The 22,207-nt window shown below is 37.8% G+C and overlaps 1 protein-coding gene across 4 annotated transcripts in view; it reads right to left on the bottom strand.

Annotated features, from left to right (window-relative positions):
* LOC139149656 (ribosome-binding protein 1-like) overlaps positions 1 to 22,207 on the bottom strand; it is a 52,537-nt gene that overhangs the window by 19,998 nt on the left and 10,332 nt on the right. For 3 of the 4 annotated variants that reach the window (XM_070721510.1, XM_070721509.1, XM_070721511.1), the window contains exons 3-17: positions 19,914 to 20,050; positions 18,461 to 18,533; positions 17,533 to 17,690; positions 16,677 to 16,828; positions 10,616 to 10,790; positions 10,218 to 10,379; positions 8,938 to 9,042; positions 7,904 to 8,073; positions 7,224 to 7,335; positions 6,560 to 6,655; positions 4,778 to 4,870; positions 4,270 to 4,344; positions 3,309 to 3,404; positions 3,013 to 3,105; positions 2,471 to 2,542 (exon numbers count right to left, since the gene is read on the bottom strand). In XM_070721510.1, coding sequence (XP_070577611.1) covers positions 2,471 to 2,542; positions 3,013 to 3,105; positions 3,309 to 3,404; positions 4,270 to 4,344; positions 4,778 to 4,870; positions 6,560 to 6,655; positions 7,224 to 7,335; positions 7,904 to 8,073; positions 8,938 to 9,042; positions 10,218 to 10,379; positions 10,616 to 10,790; positions 16,677 to 16,828; positions 17,533 to 17,690; positions 18,461 to 18,533; positions 19,914 to 20,050 — 1,769 coding nt within the window. The remainder of the gene's footprint in view (positions 1 to 2,470; positions 2,543 to 3,012; positions 3,106 to 3,308; positions 3,405 to 4,269; positions 4,345 to 4,777; positions 4,871 to 6,559; positions 6,656 to 7,223; positions 7,336 to 7,903; positions 8,074 to 8,937; positions 9,043 to 10,217; positions 10,380 to 10,615; positions 10,791 to 16,676; positions 16,829 to 17,532; positions 17,691 to 18,460; positions 18,534 to 19,913; positions 20,051 to 22,207) is intronic. The other variant, XM_070721512.1, reaches the window with a different exon arrangement.

Raw genomic sequence — 22,207 nt, 5'->3', positions numbered from 1 at the left:
TCCGCATTTCCTCGTTTTGTAAAGGTTAGTACATGTCACATCATGAGTATTAATTTGATCGCCAACATTCGACGTGATGGCCAACAGTTAGTTCAAAAGACGCTACTCAGTGTTTGTCCTGATATTACGTTCGGCAATTTTTTCTGCAAGATCGTGACAGCAGATGGACGGTGCATCTGATTGAATGAAATTGCATCGAAAGTATAACATTTACGGCAATGACAAAACACATGGTTGCGTCGATGTTAAAGTACGATCTGAATGATGACTTCTGGTATATAACTTCACTCCGATCACAGTAAAGTGTTGTTAGGCCATTGTGTAAAATGTGTAGAGACAGTGGTAAAGTGGCCAAAACATGGGGCCAAAGTAAAATGAAAAAACTCAGATGCTAGGTCCCACCAGGACAATATTAAAGGACAATACTGAATTGTTGGATTTCAGTGATTTGCTGTACATTTCAGTTTTATTCTGAGAGAATGTTGAAATTCTTGACCGCGGAGTGACGTCACTTTCACCTCACGCACACGAGTGAGGTGAATTGGGATTTGACTATACAGGACAGTGAACAATGCAGAAATTATGTGACAAGGGACAGAACTTAGTGTTTATCATTGACATAATGTTGAAACTTTGAATACTGGTGTAAAGGTTGAAAAATCCACACTTCAATATTTTGTTCTCACGGCAGTGTGACGCAAAAATGACGTGAAAAACCGCAAGTTCCCGGATGTCCGCGGTCAAGAATACTCAGAATATGTTGTGCAAACACTAACATCGTTTATTGTTGGGAAATATAGTATTGAATTAAGTTACCAGTATCAGTGTTTCTTGTCTGATATATTTCTGGTAAAAAGGGAAACAGTTATCTTGCCTCGTCTGCATCTGTGCAGAAATGCCAGAGAACCGCGTTTACCTTCGGCCTAATAAAAAATTTAAAAAAAATTTCGCTCGCCGCTCCTGGGACTTGGTCCAAAAAATCCGATGAACAAGTTATTTTTTTTTCTCTGGCCTAACATCATTTTTATGAAGTCAATAAAAGCTTCGTTCAAATCACAGTGTACACTAACATTACAATCATTTTGCAAAATTCAGAATTTGATTATTCGAGTTTTGCAAACTTCATCCAATATACATGCAAAAACATAAGAATACACAATTTTATTGTAACCAAAAAACAATATTTATTGTTTATCTTTAGTAAAAAAGTAAAAATAATGTAGCAACGCCCTAAAAATCAGACCAAAACCCTCAAAATGTCACAAGGGAACCATTTCTGGATAAGGTGGGTTTTGTGGCATGTACATCATTAGTATAATAAAATTAGGTCTTAGAACACAACACTGTCAATGTTGATGATGTCGCTGTCTTTTATCATATTCTGAGCTCTGCATGTCATCTCCAAGCCTTTCTCTTTCCATCTACCAACAGTAACATTGAAGAGAAACAATGCAGAACGGTTTGCAGTATATTGTCTTTTCAAAGTACAGTACTATATGTAAAACCTACTAAAACTTTCTCAGTTTGTTTTCTCAATTATAAATCGCATACAATAAATCTCATTCTGTCTTCAATTGCATTTTGACTATCAACTCAGACCCCCTTTATATGGCGTTACTATGATAACCTAGCCTCGGTAGTGAGATATAATATCGACATCATTATATGCTATTACATTTTTACGTATTTAGAAACCACAAAGCATTTGAAATACATACAATATCAACGGATGTTTACAACTATTACAAAATGTGTTAACTTATGTTACAAAACGCGTTTTATTACAAAACACTGATACCCTTATTACAAATCGTGCAAACAATATTTTATTACAAAATGCTGATACCCTTATTACAAAATGCGTAGACCATTTTATTACAAAATGCTGATACCCTTATTACATTTTGCGTAAGTTGTTACAAAATGCGTCGTATTACAAAATGCCGCAGTACACTTCTCCTCCTTCATAAAAATCTGATTTTGAATGTCTGTTAAAATGCACAAATGTCTTTCATGATGCGTTACACATCATATAATATTGAGATATGTCAAACATGAATATTTCAGAAATTGAATGGGCCAGCCTTGCTGACTTAGAAATTACTGAAGTTGATTATGTCATTCCATTTGTAATTATCACTGATCTTTTGTACACTGTTTTGCACATTTCCAGTTCTAATGCGAAGTGAAAGCCAACGGTTTGACCCTTTCATAAGTTAGGGGAAGTGTAGTTATTTATCTGTAAAACAACAACAGAGCAGAAAAGAGTTCTTGTTCATAAATAGACACAGCATGACATCAGAGCTGTTTCTTTGGGAAAAAAACTTAACACAGGCATTACGAAAAGTAATACCGGTTTAAGAATGTGAAACAAACACTCTCTCATATTCTGTAGTATCTGCTGACATTCATGTAAGGCAGTGTACTACTTCAGCAAAACAATAAGAAACTAGCTTTCTGAGCGACTCACCTCTTCAAGTGATTTTGAATTCTCATTGGCTGCTTGTAACTGCTCTTGTAAATTTTTAATTTCACCATTAGCCTGCAAGACAAGCTATCTGTCAATGTCAAAGTACCTGCTTAGTACGAGGCCAACTACAGAACATGGGGTCATGCTTAAGCAATAGCAGCGATTGTGGATTTTCTAACACTGTTCTGAAATAGAATATTGTCTTTCATGACACAACCTGTTCTCTTTAGTTTCCATAACTTTTAAATGCTACCTTTGTTCACAGCTCCACTATCTCAAAGAGCACATAAATGTTTGCCAGCTTTGACAAATTTCACTTTCAGTATAACAGAAAAGGGCTCTACATAGCTAACCAACTTGTAGATCATGTATCAGTCTGTTGTATATGTGTGTGTAGTGCTCTCAAGTATGCATATAAACCTACAATAAAGCGTTCATCAGAGTCTTTCCTGCACAAAATAAAGTTGCCATAGTAGATGAAATGGGATATCTGTTGAGGTTACTGCAGAGGGGGACTTTTGGCTGATAGTTAGTTTCCTTACCTGGCTAAGATCTTTCTCAACAGTTGCCATCTTATCTTTCCACTTCTTCTCTTCAGATTCAACACTACCCTGTAATTTTTTGAGTATTGATTCCTGTGGACGGATGTAAAAAAATTTGCTTTCAGCATGTTCAAATACAGCTTGGACATTAATATCAACATAGAAGAAAATTGCATTGTGTGGATAAATGGTGTACAGAATACGACGACATCCCTGCAACAGCATTCACAGTTCCAGATTGCTGGATTTTTCAACTGACAATGTAGGGAGAATACTGGATCGACAATAACACTTACAGTATCTGCTAGGACAGTTTGGTAGTGCTGACATTGTGAAGACAGTTTGCTCTTTTCTTCCTCCCCCTCTGAAAGCTTGGCTTTCAAATCTTCAACCTGTATCACGATAGGAACGTATGATAAATCAGTGAAGACTGTGGCGATGGTGGCATTGTTCTTTTATAACATATTTCAAATATGTCATCTCAATACCAAAAGTTTAAATTTGACCTTTCAATTGTGTGTGGCTTGTGCAAAATATTTTAAAAATCAGTTTCGGTTCTGGAAAAGTATACAATTCTCTGGCCTGTAGAATTTTAAGTTCTAACAACAACCATTTGTAATTGACACTTTTTCAAATCGAGCTGTGGAGTCAAGATGTATTCAAAACCCACTGAATGCACAGCTTGGCACAATCTATGCACATGGCTGGCTTGCTGGGGACTCCCAAAGAACATGATCAATCAGATGTACATAGACGTACATGTGTGTATAACAGCTTTCAGAAATCAGATTTTGAGGGTCACACCTGGAAATCATCCCTTTTTTCTTGATTATGTGCAGTTGCTGTGCATAATTGTGGGATCAGGTATTGGCCATCAGTAATCAAATCAAATGTGTCACATGCAGGATAATGCCATTTCAGCAAAATTATAAAAGTGCAAACAAAAACAGAGTTAAATTTTTCATAGAGTGGCATCACAGCATAAGGGGATGCGCAACAATCGACGAAATATTTTTCTATATTACACAACATTAGGAAAAGATACTGACAGTGAACACTGTCGGATAACAACTGGCAGCAAGGTTACTGATCGATATATTTGAGGTGATATGAAAGCTGCAAAGACCAGTAAAGGCAAACTCATGAGAGAACACCACCACTAAGAGGAGCTGTTGCACAAGGTATTAAAATTGGACAAAACTTTCTGGTGTATTTTTTTTTCCCATCTGATCAAAAGAAAGAGAGAGAAAAACTCACTTCTGTACTGGAAGCTTGTTGGTCCAACACAACGGCAGCTTCTTTCTGAAATGCTGCCACCCATTCCTTATGGGCCTGTCACGTGTGAGAAAGAGAAATTTACAAATCAATTGGACTCAAACAGAAAAACGCTGATTATTCAAAGAGTTAAATACTAAATAGTCTTTTGTTGTCTTTTAATATTCCTTCAGTATAATTTTGTAATTGGCTCTGTAACAGACAAATCTACAACACAGAAAACAGCAAACAACATGTTTTAACTACATCTTAACCATGTAAATTTTAAACAGAGTTTTGAGGAGAAACTTGGCTCTATTGGAATCCCAAAATTACGATGTCATCAGTTTCTGTGATGTCCTCTTCTAATCATAACTTCCTTCAGTGGTTTGTTGTGACAAAATTAATCATAACTGCAGTTGTAGTGACATAATTAATCATAACAGTATATTTTTAAACAACATCTTAAGGTTTTTTCTTTTTGATTCTATGTGATGAATTCAGCACTTACCAGGGAAGACTCTACATTGATTTCAGGGAACAGCCTTTGCAAGGCATCTTTGGCTAGTTTTTGTTCTTCTGCAATACTGCTTTGCAGTTTTTCCTGAAACAGTGAAATTTTTTAATGTGAATTTCGCACTCTATATACAACTTGAAGATGAATGCTCTTTATCTACCGACCCCGCCAACAAATGGAAACCCATTCGAAAGAAGCGCTTTGTTTTCCTTTTGACTCAATCCAGGGAGATTTTTTTTTCAATTTAGGAAGACCTGTGAAACATCTTCACTGTTACTGATGTGATGTAGTTTTCAAGAGTGTATGTAGTAATAGGCATGAGGTGTTAATAAGAAATGTTATCTCAATTCATGGTGACACAGTGAATCAGTGCCATCTGGTTATGTGTACTTGTTTTCTTAAAGGTAGGTGTTGTTTTGTTAGATTTTTCTATCACTGAAATTGTATCCTCATTTCTGTTTCAATGAAACACCAAAGACAGCAACACCAATGTTATCCCCGCATCACCTAAGACACACTGATTAAAAAGGATTAAAAAAATACCTATACAACATGACACATGTATCTGTCACAGTGTCATTGAACTCAATCAATCAAAGATAATATTAAGCACAAGTGTTCACTTTCAAAGGTAAAATGTCCATTTTTATTTCAGTACCATGCTGTTAATTGCATTAAAGCAAACTTCATCTTAAACTTCACGATGAGATATCCGAATACCTTACTTTACACAACTTTCAGTTTGTTTCTAACAAAGAATTGTCCGACTTTGTCGTATTTGTTTGTAACTGGAAATTATCCCACTTTGAGATGCCACTTATTGTACAGAATTTTCCATAATTTTACAGGGCTGTTGGGATGATAACCACGCAAACATTTACAAAGGTATGTGGTTATTTCATTTCCATCATTCTGGTGTAAAATGTGTTGTATTGTTTGTTTTGGGATCACTGCAAGCAGGCAATATTATTGACGCAACTTTTAATACGTTTGGATACAAAAGTACAGAACGTAGCTTAAGGGGGCAGAATTTTTATTAGCACAACTTTCAAAGGAGACCAAAGCATTGGAGTCACATGAACAGTCAATGTCAACAACCACGAATTGGTAGGAACAGGGATTGATGACTGCCCCTTTAAAGATTGTATGAGGTATTTGTCTATCTCATCATACAGTTAAGGTGAAATTTGCTATAATGTTGCTACACGCCTACACCTAACAGCCGATTTAAAACCTTGACAACCCCATGCAGATGCAAGTTTCCCGTGAGAGCAGTTTGCATTTGACAGTGACCATCAAAGCCATACACAATTGCACACTGATGATCCTGCAAAATGTGCTTTATTTGTGAAGTGAGTGGTTTAACATCAGAAACTGATGAAATGTGGCAGAGCAATGACTTTAGAGCTTCTGCATGTCTTATATAAATACTCACATGCTATATGAGAGTCAGGCAGTGATTTGCAAGCATATGAAATGAAATGAAGAAAACAAAAAAACATCAAGGCAAATGATGTGAAATGCAAACTTGAAAATCAAAATAAAAAGAGAACAAAAATTCAAGTAACAAGGAAAATAAATATCTGATAGAAGTGTACATGATGGACAAATTAGAACATTCCGAACACACTTTGGAATTTAGAATTAATAGTTTACCAAAGAAACATTACCATCATCTCTTAGAAAAATATTGCAAAACTAGACTGTCATCTTCTCATGGTTTAGAAGTAATACAAAGAGATTCACTTCATGAAGAAGCATATTTGAAAGACTTACCTCAGTACTCTTGATGGCTTCTGTAACTTTTGAATCTGTGGACTTTTCGGCCGCAGCCACCGCATCCATGGCTTTCCAATTCTTCTCACGCAAATCCTTCAAACACAAAAAAACAATTTCATTAATTGTTCATTGCTATTTGAGCAACATAACATGTTAATGTCAGCAAATGAAAGTCATCTGACTATCTGCAAGGAAATTTTATTTAGTAAACTACATGCCAAGAATGTACAATTTGAGGTACATACATGTATTATAAACGTAACACAGGTTACTTCAAATCTCTCGGGTACAGTATCTTGTGATGCTCGACTACTTCCACTGAACATTGTAATAATTCACAGCAATGCTGCTTTACTGTGGTAGAATGAATTGCGTTTCTGTAAACTCTAGACAGTTTCTGATGGGACAGGACAAATCAGAGTGCAACAGTGCTTCTTGCTCTGTGTTTGGTTTCTTTTGTGTTTTCACACATCACCTTGATGCTTGTAGTGTGTATACTATACCTATCAAAATTATAAATATAAGTATCCAACCAAATTATAGAAATAAAAGTTCCCATCAAAATTATCACGAAAAAAATACTGCAATTATATTTAAGAAATTCTTGCTTCATTTTCTGTTACTACTGACCTTCCGTTTTATTATATTTTCATTAACTTACATTATTCTTTTTCTTTTGTTGTTCCAAATTTTCACTGAGTTGACTGATTTCATCCTTTTTCGTGTTCACTTCCTCTTGCAATTGCTCTATCGCCTTGAGTTTTTCACCCAATCTGCAGGAAATTTCAAAAAGGTTATTCCATAAATCAATGCAGTCTGCTGATGGATGCGAATATCAGAGTTAGATACTAGGGACCTAGTTTAGTACAAATGGGATTCATAAAGGATGTTTTAACAGGTTTGAACAATCTATACTAAGGTACTTCACGATAACTGAAATTTTGGAAGATATGCGGCCCTCATAACTGGTTGATTTCTGTATCCAAAGGAATTCACTGTTCAGAACACAATGATGTGTTGATCAATACATAAACGTCTACTGCATATACAACTGCCTACAATGCTACAAATAGTTCACCACGGCTTGAGACTTTGCATATACAAAGAGTGTTACTTGTGAATAAGACTTTTTCAGCTTCAATTGTAATGGGTGCCGTCCTTATCATACCTTTGAAAACACAAGGGTAAACCAAAGTTTGGAAAGGCACAGGCTGGCAAATGTACTTAAGACAAATCAGTGGTAAGGGATTTTGTATATAAATACCTTGTCATGGATTGAAAACCACAACATCACTGAGAAATCACATTTCACACCTGGAACCAGCGGCAGAGGATACTTACATGTTTTCGTGTTCTTCAAGTGAGATTGTGTTTTTGTCACTGGTGGTTTCACTGATGTCACCATTCGGTGCGCCGTCTGGATGAGTCATTGATTCCTGTCCTTCTGCTTCTACTCGTGTGCCAATGGTCTTCAACTGTAGAGACAACTCTCCATTTTCTTTCTTCAATTCCTGGAGGGAAACAAATCATTCATGCTAATGAATTACCACATACCAGTATTTGGAACCCTTCTTCACCAGCTATTTGTGCTATAGTTCCAATCACAGAAAATGTGCCGAGAGTAAACTGAATTTCAGCAGTTAAAGTAGTTAGTTGAGTTTCACTTTTAACCTACCACTTCACTTGTGGGAACTCATTTTGAAGCTCATCACTGGCTTAATTTTTTGAAAATCAGAAATTTCAGTTTTGCCATAGAGATAAACACAGAAATGGCGGCCATTTTGAATTTCACATATCGATAAATCTTGAGTATTTGTTTCTCTCGTACCAAAATTTGCATGGTGACCCTTATATTTATTCTTGATTTGAAAGAGAATATTGAAAGTTGCTTGAGGAAAGTTTGACCAAAGTTTAAGTCTTTAATTTTTGAGGAGCGAATTACCTTATCACTGGTTCACACAGTTTCTAGATACTAGTAGCTAGGGTACAGTATATCAGTGAATGTTAGTGTATTTAATATGGCCACACTGCAAACTAAAAGGCAGAATTTCTTAGTGAATGCAACTACTGCTACAAGGATGCATTTACTGAGTGGAAGTGTTTTGTCTTTTGATGAGCAATAGGGAATCTTGATAATTTTAGCTTTTAAAGGTTAGTGAAAGCCTGTGCAGATGGGATGTTGGAATGTCTGAATAATTTATAGTTCAAGAGAGTAACTGAAAGAAGACCTTTTGTTTATGCTAAGTTGTTTCGCATTTTTCTGCTGCATAAAGATGATATCATGAACTTAATAAAAGCATTAGTAGAAAAGTCTGAATTACACTGTTACTAAGTACAATGTTAGCACACATCTATCTTTTGATCACGTGACAAACCTGGATTTCCGAATCTTTAGAAGCATTTAAAGTTTGTCCTTCTTCGAGTTGGGCTTCCAGCGCTTTGATGCGCGATTCTAATGTGTCTTTGGCTGATTCTATTTCCTGTTCACAGAACCAAAGTACATAACTGTGATCTTAAGGTGGTTGGAAAGGCTAGAGCGTCAGTTATAAATTTCAACAAAACTATTAAAATATAAAAGTAGTCAACATTCTCTGTGGAATAAAAAAAACTAGACATTTGGGCACAAAGGCATTGCAGAGTTATAGCCTGTTAAAACTTCTGAAAAACTGACCAAATAAGAAGAAGTTGGGGAGTCCTTAGTGTATTAACTATGGTAGAGGTCCCCTAGCTGTTAATAAAATGTTTGAAAAGGGAAAGTCATTATTTGCTGTTTTTCAGGAAAGTTTGACAAGGTGGTGCTGGCATTCAGAGTGAGTGACTGCTGTTGTAAATGCATTTTTAGATTCTTTGAGTGTCAAGAGGTGTCAAAAGTGAGATTAACCAAAAAAACTGCTCTATGACTTCAAAAGAGGGTGCAAATATGGCTTGTTTTCAAAATTTTTGACAGAATAACAGTTTTCCTACATAATTGTATACCAATTTAATCCAACTTTGAAATGAGATATGGACATGGAATTTTTACAGCCTATTAACAAGGTTACAGATAAGATTTGTACGGCACATTTTCCTGTTTTGAAGTACTTTTTGAAAAATAACATTTTGAAATTTGAAAGAATTTTTAATAATTTTTTGATATATAAACCCATGTAAAATCATAAAACAAATTTTATTTACAAATCCTGCCGTACAAATCTTACAATAAATAGTGTCAACATATTTATAACTAATTTGATATTATTAACACTATCCAATTATTATTAAATTCAAATATGTAAAAAAAATATGAAAATTGAATTTTAATATTTACTGGTGTCATATTTCAAAATCATGGCTGCAAATATACAATTTTTATATACTTTGGAGAAAATATTAACTAAGGGAGTTATCCTGAAAATTTGAACTAAATATCTTGATTTTAACGCTTGAAACTTGACATTAACTCTGAGAAAAGAATTGGTGCAAAAATAGCCTTTCCAACCACCTTAACAACAGATGTTCACAGATGACTGTTGGGATGAAACATACACCTTCAAAACTATCTACAGAGTTAAATGGCAAATTTTCACCGAACAGATAACTGATTCACAACAAATGCATCAAAACAAGTTCAATGGCAGCAGATTTGTATGCAGTAACCAAATTTTCTGTTTTTTACCTTTATTTTTTCTTCTGCAGATTTAGCTTGATCGTTGGCTGCTTGCAAAGATGACTCCAGATTGTTCATGTCCTTTGTCATGTTTGCATTCCTAGCTTCGGCTTTGCGGAGCTCCTCGCTCACTTCACCAAGACGCTTGGATAGCATGCTTTCATTCTCTTTCTGCATCAGGAAATATGAAGAGCGCCCTCATCAAATTACGTATCAAAGATGGCCATGTGATGACAAAATATGGCCGTTTTTCTTGCAAGGAACAAATTTTTTGGGACACGAGGAGAAAGCAGAAGATACACAGCCACTACAGTAAAGATACATTGCAAATGCTGGAATTTTTTCTTCTAAAAATGAAACAAAATGAAAAATTGCATATGTTATAACCACATGCATACTGAACTCACCTGGTTAGTTTCTAGGGCCTTGATTTGCTGTTCAAAGCTTGCAACTTTGGCTTCACTTTCTCTACAGCGTTCCTCAGCACTATGACGCTGGGCCTCAGCAGATGAAAGCGTCTCCTTCAGTGTCTGCATTTCGTGATTGCTTTTTGCTACTTCTGCATTTACCGCTGCCTCCCTCCTGATAAGACGACAACACAAATATCGCAAGTAGAAAACTGAGCTCAAATACCAATTTTGGCAGTAACGTGTTGATACCGCAGGTAATACTGTACTTTATCAGCAGTCTCCATAACGTTATATGGCTTCAAATTTGTTGATTTTTTCCTGTCACACTTTGAGCATAAATATGGGTAGCAAACAGCTATACAGTACAGTCCACGCAGAACCCGTCACTGGTGCGGGAACAATGCCCGCATAAAAAGTGCATTGTGCGCGCACGAAACGAGCATCATTGCCAGCAGTATGCGGGCAGATAAAGTGCAGTGTGCCCGCAGTGTGCGGGCACGATTCGCGCATCGTCACTGTGCGGGCATTGTTGCAGTGTGAGACACATTCACACCTTGACCTTGAATGTATGGCTGATTGAACGCTGTTGCATGAGAATGTAAGTTGTAAGAGTTTCATTCTTGTGGACAAATTGCAACAAGTGGACGTACAAGTGGCTACTGTAGTGCTGGGTTTTGTCATCGGCTCAGCCGAACTTTCACCCATTGCTGATTGGGTGGGAGTTGCGACGTTTAGTGTCATTTACAAATACTAGTACGATTTTAGGCCGGGGTAAAGTGAAAACTCTTTACGTACAATGCATGATCTGTTACTGTGAAATTCTTACTCTGACTTGGTGCGCTGTGAAGATCGAGTCCGATCGAAAATTATCGAATTTCTCAAATAAAGATGACATCACTGGTCGCGAGACGTGGTGTTGAAGAAACTGAGTGAGGCTGTGATGGTGACGATAGGTACATGTAAGTTGTTGCCATAACCGTAACGCATCGTAAGAAGACAAGTCAACACAACAATAAAAATTCTTGATCTGTTTTCTATTTTCAAAATGTGTACTTTATAACAGGAAGACGATTTATCATGGCAGAAGTGAATGCCTGTGAACTTGAATCACTCTAGTCTATACGAGCTCATATTCTTTTTTTCAATTGTCAAAAAAGACGATTTAGAACTAAAATGCTGAACTTCTGTGACAGTTTCACGGCTTTCTTCCTCTTTTTCATGCCTAATCGTAATCGTGACTCTCATTTTCGGTTCACATTATCATGTTTATGCCATACAATTAAATGAAAGGAGGTCAGAAATTACGTTTCGTTGCTTACTCCCTGTAGCGCGTCATACTTTCTCGATATACAGTAATCGCGGTCCCTCTATCACAATGATATTACCGGTATGTAGATGCAGGTGAGGTTGTTTTGTGTGACGCCTGGAAAGACCAAAATTCTACAAGACGCATACTCTTATATGGTTTGGTTTTTCCTTTCGATGTACGGAACGATTGAACTGAGAAGCACAAAAATCGCGATTGAGGTTCTGCTTCGTAAACCTGTCCTCGTAAATTTCAATGATTTCACAAGCCGAACGTCTCTATCAGCATTTTTTCTAGCCAACTATCACTATTAGTGGCACAAATAAAATGATTAATGTGAGTGGAGTAAACTGACCATGTTCGTAAGTAATAACTTGAATTTTCTCCACAGACATGAAAACAAAATATTCGTTTTGGGCGACAGCGCTCGACTTTTTGTTTCTTGCCGATCATGCCGAAATCTCAATGAAGTTTTGATACGTTCCTCGGATATTCCGTACGAAAAATATTAAATGGACAACATGGTAGTCGATGTAGAGAAAGTCATGATCATCATACTGCCAACGCAATCATACAAACTACAGTGACGCCGCGTAATTTTTCATCGCCACCGGTGCTTCACGATAAAGTCCAACATTAAAATTTGTTTCCCGGGTCATTACGACCATCTGAAAAAAAAAAACTACAAAAAAATACGGCTTCTGCTTATATTTTACATATGAGCTAATACCCGATAAGGTCCATTTGTCAAATTGTTCCCATGCACTCCGAACGAAATCGGGGCCAAAAATCTTGAAAAAATATCACGTCTTTTTTGTGATAATGTCAGACAATACCATGCCAAAAAAGTCCGATATTCAAAACTGTTCCAACCCTAACTTTTTAGTGACAAAACTAAAACACTGTGCCAGTTTCTGATAGTATTTTCCGTTCGAGTCGACACCTGACGAACCGAATTTCAAATGTTTCCCGCCCCCAACTATTTGCTGCAGAAAAATATGTCTTTTTCATGTCGTGTTTTACGTTGATCAAATCAAACTCTGTAAAATACGCGCGGTGCAGTGTGTTCTAAATCGTACTCCGACTCTGAACGTTATTAGTATATCACAGTGAAGTCTATTACGTCACCACAGGTCTTCAGTGTCGTTTTATTTTGTGACAGACAGTCGTTCGGGCGACGACATTCCCTCCACATCGAATAATACATTGAGGTACCAGAAGAACGACATTGTGAACAAAAGCTGGGGCCGAAACGGGAAGAGTTGCCCGGGAAACACGTCAAATTTTGCTACACTGTCGTCCAGATGACCTTGAAGACTTGACGTGGGTTGCAATCGCCACCCAGAGCAGACATTGTCCTCGGCCTATTCAATAGCGTCTACGCACTAATCAGCATGATCAGGCGATGGTCACAAAGGTCATCGAAGTATGCAACAATTTACAGTAAAGATTCGCGTCGGCATGATTGTTTAAATAATTGCGATCACATTGCTTGTGTATACTATCAAGTTCGGAAACACTTTTAAAGGAATAAAAATAACTTTTTTACAAAACTAATTCCGTAATTTTTTGAAGGAATCATAAATCCACGAACTTAACGTTTCGAATCTGCAAGTGGGTTATTGTTTAGATGAACTCAACCACGCTGAAACATGGGTACTCTTACCATTGGCGGCATTTTCCCCACTGCCAACTTCAGTCATAACTTCAGTGCAATGGGTAGTCGTAACGAAAGAACGATGTCGCTTCTCGCATCAACGTGTCAAAGAACGCGACATTTTAGTGTTGAAGTAATGCAACGTATCACTACTTGTAGAAACAACTAACGTACTGGATGTTTTTGATAATGCATGCTGGTATCAGCCTTGATCCACGGATACATCAGCACCAAAAAATTCTCTAACTTTCCGAGGTTCGTGTTACAGTCGGTACGATTTAAAAATACTTGCGATTAAATCGTTGTTTGACGCAGTTTTTAAATGTCGACAATGCATTTGACTATTCAAAAACTAAAAGAAAATAAAGTTAATGTGCCACATAACAAGTTGGCCTTTTAAGGGCCACCAAATTTGAAGAAGGGATTACGAGTAAAAGTTTGGAATAAATGAGACTCACACAAGGATTTCAAAGATAATGTTTTTATTTCCACCCCCTAAAAATTAAAAAATCTGAACCGGCGATTGTCTGAATATTACACCTGATTAAAACTGCAATAAAAAGTTTTGGTCGGGGCGCTAACGCGGAGATGCATGTATGACACCATTTTCACCATTCGGAGAACTTCTGGAAATGTATTGTTTATGACACATTCTCCACAGGTTATGCGATTTATTGAAGAACATGTTCGTCGTCTTTGAGTTTGCAGAATTGAATTACGTTGACAGTATATAGCCTTGATATGTATGGGAAAATGTATGGTGCGTTTTTACTCAGACAATGACAACTTTTGAGGTATTTTTTGCTATTTTCATCATTTTATATGACTCGAATCTTTGGTTCAAAGTGAAAGTTCGGCATGTAAAATGTTTTATTGAACGAAACCGCATCGGTCAATGGTCTATACGTCGCATGGTCGCTATGGAAACCAGCAGTTTCCAAGAATAGCAGGCGAATTCCTCGAAGCATTATGCTCCCATGGGACTTTATCGGACCACGGTCCCACAGAGGGCTTTCAATTCGACAAAATGGAATTATTCACGTTTTTTGTCTGTCACTTCTGAACGTCAAATACATGTTGACCACGAAATTACTTCAGTCAAGTCACTTCAATTTGTAAATTTTGGTACATTTACATTTCAATGTATGTTTGACTCGTCACGAAACAAAGGTCGCAGTTCTGGTCCAAGGACGTTCACGCAGGGGTGCACTATCGACTCGTCTACCCCGAAAATTTTGAACGTTTTTTAAAGCCGATAGACGCAAGTTGCTGTGAAGACCAGCAGCCCAAAACTGACAGAAAGAGTCTCAGATTTAATAGTATGTATCGCATCGATATAACTTTTTTTTTTTTTAATGTTATGCTTTTAACTTTCTACACTAAACTGGAGGGACGGTACATCGTAATACAATACAGGACCTGTATAAATGTTTAGAACTTCTGTCGTCATATTTCCCGGTCGGATAAAGCCGCCTGCTTTAATTCACCGAAGCCTAGAATTGTATTTTACACAATGACTACATTCGGGCTTAGCGGTAGCCATATTTGCTTGGAAATGCCCAATCGGACAGGGCATGCAGTTTGCAGTCTGGATACTTTCGCGACTTCTAGGTCATTTTGGAATGGGTTTTCTCGTTTCACATTCTGGCATCTCAGTGCCTGGTTTAGTCGTAGAGTGTACTACTGACCCTCTTTCAACACAGTGCATGCGTGATGGCTCAGATTTTTGAAAAGGGACAAGCACCGGACAGACCGCGGATGTAGTTTTGTACGTGACATCATGGACCACGGTCCCTCTACAAAACTCGGACTTGGCATCTCAGCAAAATGGTTCGCCGATTCGGCTACCTTCGAAACTTCAGTTCGATTTTTTTTGCGACAAACACGGCAGAATTAGCACGAAAAATCAGTAAGCCAATGAAAACACTTGCATTTTCCTACGCCATCACCGCTGACTTTACTTCAGTATGATAGTGACTCTATATTGCTAACTGCAGTGTCTACTATAGACAGTCGGATCCAGAGCAAAGTTGTTCGTGTAATCGTAAAAAGTTCAGGACAAAAATACAAGCTGTTGATTTCAAAAACAAATTTTATTTCGATGCTGGTTGTTATTTCCTGGGCGCTCTCGTTTCCTTACCTGTGTAAAAAGGATGCGTTGTTTCAAATACAACAAATTGACCGGGAAACAATTCAAAACTTGTTATTCTTCACCCTCCCTAATATAAAATGGTTTACAATCTGGTTCTTCTATGTATCAGGTTTCGCAATCATGCTTTAGTTCATGTACGATGTCTACTATACGGCAAATGACGAATTCATTCAGAAAATTCCCCTGGCATATGTGGTCTGTGCCTGTGATATTACTAATACTTATCATGAACTTTATTTATTGTAAATGGCCACAATAATGTTCACTTGTTGCAATTTTTCACAAAGCACGTCCAACCACGGTCTACACGTCCGTGTTCCAACCTTAGACCACGATCCGTGAGAGGTCTAGTGTCGAGGTCCAGCAGAGTTTTGAGGTAGATTTCTTCAGAGCTGTACGCATACTGTACGCATGTGATAATATCTTACTGTGACCTGTCTACGACTAAGATTTTTTTATGGATTTTAGAGTTGCCTTAGGCAGACAAAGAGAGTTTGGAGCTGGTTTTAGGACTCAAGATTATTCAGTTACTCCCAGCCGCCGCTATTTCAGTTAGGCAAGTGTAGCAATGTTGTCACCGACAACTACCTCTGGGCACACATTTTTTGAGTTCAATACCCGCATCGTGCGGGCACATTTTGTCCAGTGCGGGCACAGTGCCCGTAAAGTGCTCGCACAGTGCTCGTAAAATGCTGGCACTTCACACCCAATTGTGCTGGCATAATGCGCTTAAAGTGCTGGCATTGTGTTCGCATAATGCGAGCACAATGACAGGTTCTGCGTGGACTGTACTGTATGAGGGTGACAGCATTATCTTATCATTTTGTGAGTATTTTTTGGCAAGACGGTCATGTTATTCTCCACTACTTCCATATCAAAGATTTGTCAATACTATGGTTGTACAAGCCTCAACTATTCATTGCTGAACCGAATGTACACTTACTGCGTAGCTGCTTGTGCGACTTCAGCTCTGAGTCGATTGTTTTCCTCGGTCATTTGCCTGATGTTTTCCATTCCTGTTTGGTCTACATTACTCTGCAGTTGTTTCAGTTTGGTCTGCATGCTCTGGGTCTCTGACATGTGTAATTCATGAGTCTATGGGGAGAGGAATTTGACATGTATTCTTTCCATAGAAATAATATAGCCATCTTTGTTTGATTACCATGGTCGTTTTCACTTCATGTGTTAAGTTACAAGTTGATTCTGATGGTAAGAAGTCATGTTGATTGTCAAAGTTCACCTCAAGCCCTGTCAACAACCACATCAGATGCATACTCCAAATTTGAATGCACTTTTTCACACTTTACTGGAAGCAATGTCACCAAAGTTGCCTCTCAGTGATGAATTTTCTAGTACAAACACAAATCAAAAATACCATCAAAGTTGCTTCAGTGATGTAATTTCTGGTTCACACGCTTATCAGTGACAATGTCATCAAAATTGCACTCAAAATGCAATTTCTGGCTGATATAAATGTGACTAGGCATTCTAACTAAATATTTGTGTTACATTTTCCAAAAATAAAAAAGTTTTCAACAGTTGATAACAAAGCATGTTCCAGCCAGCAGAATTACACAACTTCTGATAATAAACAAACATAATGGAAATATCGTCAAAAATAGTGTGACTTTAGCTCTTTCAATTCTGAAAGACCACATGTTCACCTTCCATCCCTATTTCCCTGTATATAGATTCACCAAACCTACTGAAAATGATGAGGTCGTGCATAAGTCAGGTGTAATAGGGCGGTTTTAGTTGCATGTAAAAAGTTCACACAAGAACATCAACAATTGACCTACCTGCTGCATGCGTGCCTGCAAGGCTTGGATATCCCTGGTCTGGGCGTTGATCTTGTCTCTGTACTTGGCCTCCTGTTGAGCATATCTCGACTTCTCGACCGCCAGCTCCTGTCGGATGTCGTTCACCTTGGAAGACAAGCTCTGTGCCCGTTTCATTTCTGTGGACAGACATCAGGTCTTGCTATGTTATGGTATGGATTGAATTACATCATGAAAGCTATAACATACTGAGAGTCTCTATGATGTGCAGTATAAAAGGTATTTTATGAGATTTTGGTCTTCGAGGAGGCAATTAATAATTAATCAGTAGACCTTGACAAACTGTAGAGGTCATACTGTGACATAGTTCAACTGCTAATTTCATCGCTGAGAGTATATCAAATTTCTATGGAATGATACACTTTGTGCCTCCTATCTCACCCTGACCTACATAAGCTGGGAGACCTGCCACAATGGCGATATGTACGATTTTGAGGTATTTTCATATTTGATATAAATTAAATAAAGGCATATTTGAAATTGTACTGGTACTTATAATTGGACTGAAAAGTCTCAAATCTGAAAACCAATCATTGGGTGAGGAATTGCCATCATGCTGGCTGGAACCTTAGACTGCAGACATGAGACAATCGGGAGGATTGTGTGGTTATTTACGATTCTCTAAGTAGTACAGCTTGCCCCGGGTCAAAGGTCACCTGTGATAATGGCTAAAGTTACTGCATTGGCGGTGAAAAGTGTAGGCCTCAGAGATCGAAGGAACTACAGTAGACAGTATACACTGTCTGGATCATGTTGTGTATCCTATGCCATGACGGATGAGATATCAGTGTCTGTAGCTGTACAGTTTGTTTAGAACAAACATGTTTTCGAAGTTTGTTCTGAAAATAGAATCAGATTGATTGAGAGCTCAGAGTACACGGGTACTAACCATCTTGTAAGGCCTGCTCTTTTTCTTGCAACTGTTTCTTCAGGGCTGCAACAGGGTCAGGTTTTTGAGACGCCTGGAGAAAAAAAGATGGCAAAAGAAATGATTTATGGACAGAATATTCATGAAAAACTTCAAACAACGTGTTTGGCGGGGGAAATGCAGTCACCGGGTTTGGAATCAGACAGTAACATTTTCATTCCAAGTTCCAAGTATGCTGGTGAGGCAAAACGTTCAATAAAACTGAATTCTCAAAATCTGTGCTGGTTATATGAACAAGATATGTATTACATGTGTACTGAATATTATTCTATTTCTTTTCATATGTTTCATAGAGCGTGCACCAGCTTCAGGTTTGATCATTTAAAGCTCCAGTTTCAATCAAATTTTGATGTGTCATCCACAGTAGTTTTATTGTGTTTGTAAAATGCAGTTCATGTTCTACTCCCAAAATCATGTCAAAACGTCTGGTGTTCAGTTGTCAGCAACGCCTGTGTGTTTTCAATGTAAAATATTATTGTTGATAGTCAATACTGGGTTGAATAACACTTTACATTGCCTGCAATGCATTCAGTCGACAAGGCTAATACAGAGTATTTCAATGCAGTTTTGGGAGCACAATAAGAAAATTCGCTTTTGTTTCATGGAACAAAAATAACAGTAACAACATATCAAAGGTTACTCCCGTAGCATGCACCTACATGAAATATTTGTCAAATTGTCAGGCCATTCACCCACTCTTTGTACAATGCAAACATCACATGGTGTTATCTTCTGACATGTTCACACTTTGGGGAAACATCACAATGGACAGCCAAGCACACACTCTCACTCATGAATTCCCCCATACTTCCTTGAATTCAAATGTAAAATTAAGACGTTTCCCAGACGACAAGTGTAATTTTAGGTTTTCTGCGCCATTTTCTCTGATAACCTGACAGCTGTCTGACAACTCCCCTCATCTAAGTATGCCATGACAGTGGAGAATGAAAGCCATTAGAATACAACAGATGCAGTGTTCATTGCAGGGACCTTTTTGCTGCTGTCTGCGACAGACGTACAGAGAAAAGATAACAGGGAGCTATTAGCTGAATTGTACACTTGCAGAGACCACTGCAATTTGAAACACAATGAACGGTATCTAGACTGTTGTGATTTCAGCCAGACGACATATTATTCATGCTATTCTTTTACTACAGAGTGGTGGGAAACTAATTCTGAGTTTGTTGGTGCCCGGGTCCATTATTGGCACCAATCATGTAGTTCTGCAACCTGACCTGGTGGTCTTGTTTTTCACTCCTGAATAATTGAGCTGCAGCTTTTATTTACTCTTATTCATTTGACTGTGGAACCAGACAGGGTAAATTAAATGTAGTCTGGGACACAACACAACTATATACAATCTTGGGCCTTGGTTGGCTGGAGTTGTTCACCCCTTGATGGGAAGCTGTTTTACCTTGGTCCATTCCCCAGCAGGACTGGCACCGCCGCCACCTTGCTTGTTGAGTAAGATATCAATGAGTTGCTGAATCTCAGAATCTGTCAGAGAGGCTGTCTTCAGAGTGGACACCAGACGCACGCTGCTGGCTTCACCTGGAAAGGACCAAATATGCAACAAGTCAGCATGCTTGTGAACTGTGTAATTTTAGCTCAGTCACAGTCAACATTGGTGAATTTGAAATTGCGTATCCCATGAGTACAAGAGATGTGTACATAAAATGAGTATTTTTTTGGTTGATTTTCATAGTTTTATGTGGATTGTTTTCTGCAGAATACTCGCCAGGCTTCTGGCAATAATTTATTTCAATAAACTGTAATTAGTGCTGTAATTTTTCCCACCAAAATTGTACAGCCACATTTTACCAATCTTTTATGAATTTTTCTGAAATGTTTTGATAATTTTAGACCAAATGGACATCATGTTTTATTGGCTGCAGTTTTTTATAAAACAAAGGTGGGAAAAATTGATGTTGGCGCTCAAAGGGTTAACAACACTGGAGCTCTGGGTCAAAGAAACGTTGGCTAAACAAACCAGCAACGATGGGTCATTGACCTCAGCAGAATAGGCTTGAGGCCACTTTGCAAAGAGCGCATTCAAAGTATGATACAATGTGCCATAACAATTTATTGTAAGAAGACAATAGCAGGAAAAATGTGATACTCTCCCTGATGAGGTCGGTCTGTTAACATCAATCAAAACAACATTTCAACACAAGGCTGTACGCAATACAGCATGCACATTGCGTGACAAGGTAGTGTTTCACTTCCCCAAACCTGGGAAAAGCAATTGTGTACAGGGTTTAATACAACACTCAAATTCTATTTGACATGTATCCACTAACACTCGGTTTTTCCAACTACTCCATTATCCAACTGTTTACTCACATAGATGGTGGTCTTTTAATAAAACCCAACCTGTAGATTAAATCTATCAATATGACACAAAACACACAGAGCTTAAAAACGCCTGATCAAAATTCAATGAAAACATACCTTCTCTGGGATATTTGGAATGTCTGTGTTTACATTAGCACTGCACAGTTGATGTCTCATGGATGGCAGAGGTTAGACCAGTCTGATCTATGAGAACGCTAAGCCCTTTGCTTACTCAGTGTACGTGATGCAGTTGCAGTCTTCCCTCTTATCGTCTAATACAAACCTGATCTTATAGGTTGATAATTTACCAATACTCTCATGTAATTTTTTTTATATCATGTCAGTTGCATCACCCTAAACTTTCAATCGCTCGATGTGAGGGACATGAAATTGTTGGATTGTGTTGATGTTTTTCTAGTCAGGAATTACTTTCAAAATTCAATCAATCACATTAGATTATGCAGACCACGCGCAAAGAATGTGGAATCAAACCCATCTTGAATTATACAACATGCAGATTTCAGGTCAGTCATCACATATAGCTGTTCAATACAAATTTCATGTAGATACTGATTGTTACATCTTTGTTTGCCTAATCTGTCCTCAAGGCTAAATGGAACTAAACTAGACTCGAGAAAATTCTCATTGATGCAACAAATTTTGCATTTTGTAAATAGTGTATGAAAGATAAATTTCCAGAAAAAATAATGACATGGCATCAAAACCTAATCAGGTAGACTGCATTGTGGTTCTGTATGCCAGCATGGTTACGGGTACACACCCAACTCTATTAGCATGCCAGTGTATTTATACAAATGATGACTTTATAATTTGTGGATGATTATTTTACAGGGCTGAAACTTATCCCATTTACATCTCACCACTAAGCTCGCTCACAGTAAGAGTCAACATATTCTAAATGCACTTCAGGAAACTTGCAAATTACACATTCATCATGACTTGATAGCATGTACTGCTGTGCGAGAGGTCTTGTAAGAGGCCATCCTAACACTGTGCACGCGTTACCTCAAGAAAACAAGGGTTCACGTAGTCCTGCCATGGCTCTGAATAGGTGCTTTTCTGTAAATAACTGAAATGTGAGAAGTTGTGACCTCCATGACACCTCCTCCACATTGCGCAATGCCCAATTTTTGTATTCATGAACAGTATTTTTTTCACCACATATAAAAGCTCAGAAAGACTTGAAAGAGAATGCTGGGATCAGGTTTATCAATCAGAAACTGCTGTGTACTCTGTTGTAAGATTTTCCCCTCCACATAAATTTTTCTGTCATACAAGGCATTTGAGGTATGTGGCACACCTTTCTGAAATCTACAACTTGACAAGGTCAGAGAGACTTCAAGTGTGGGCAAA

The sequence above is a fragment of the Ptychodera flava genome, chromosome 14 (genome assembly GCF_041260155.1).
Source record: "Ptychodera flava strain L36383 chromosome 14, AS_Pfla_20210202, whole genome shotgun sequence".
NCBI classification, from domain to species: Eukaryota; Metazoa; Hemichordata; class Enteropneusta; family Ptychoderidae; genus Ptychodera; species Ptychodera flava.
This window is presented reverse-complemented; position numbering and strand designations above follow the sequence as displayed.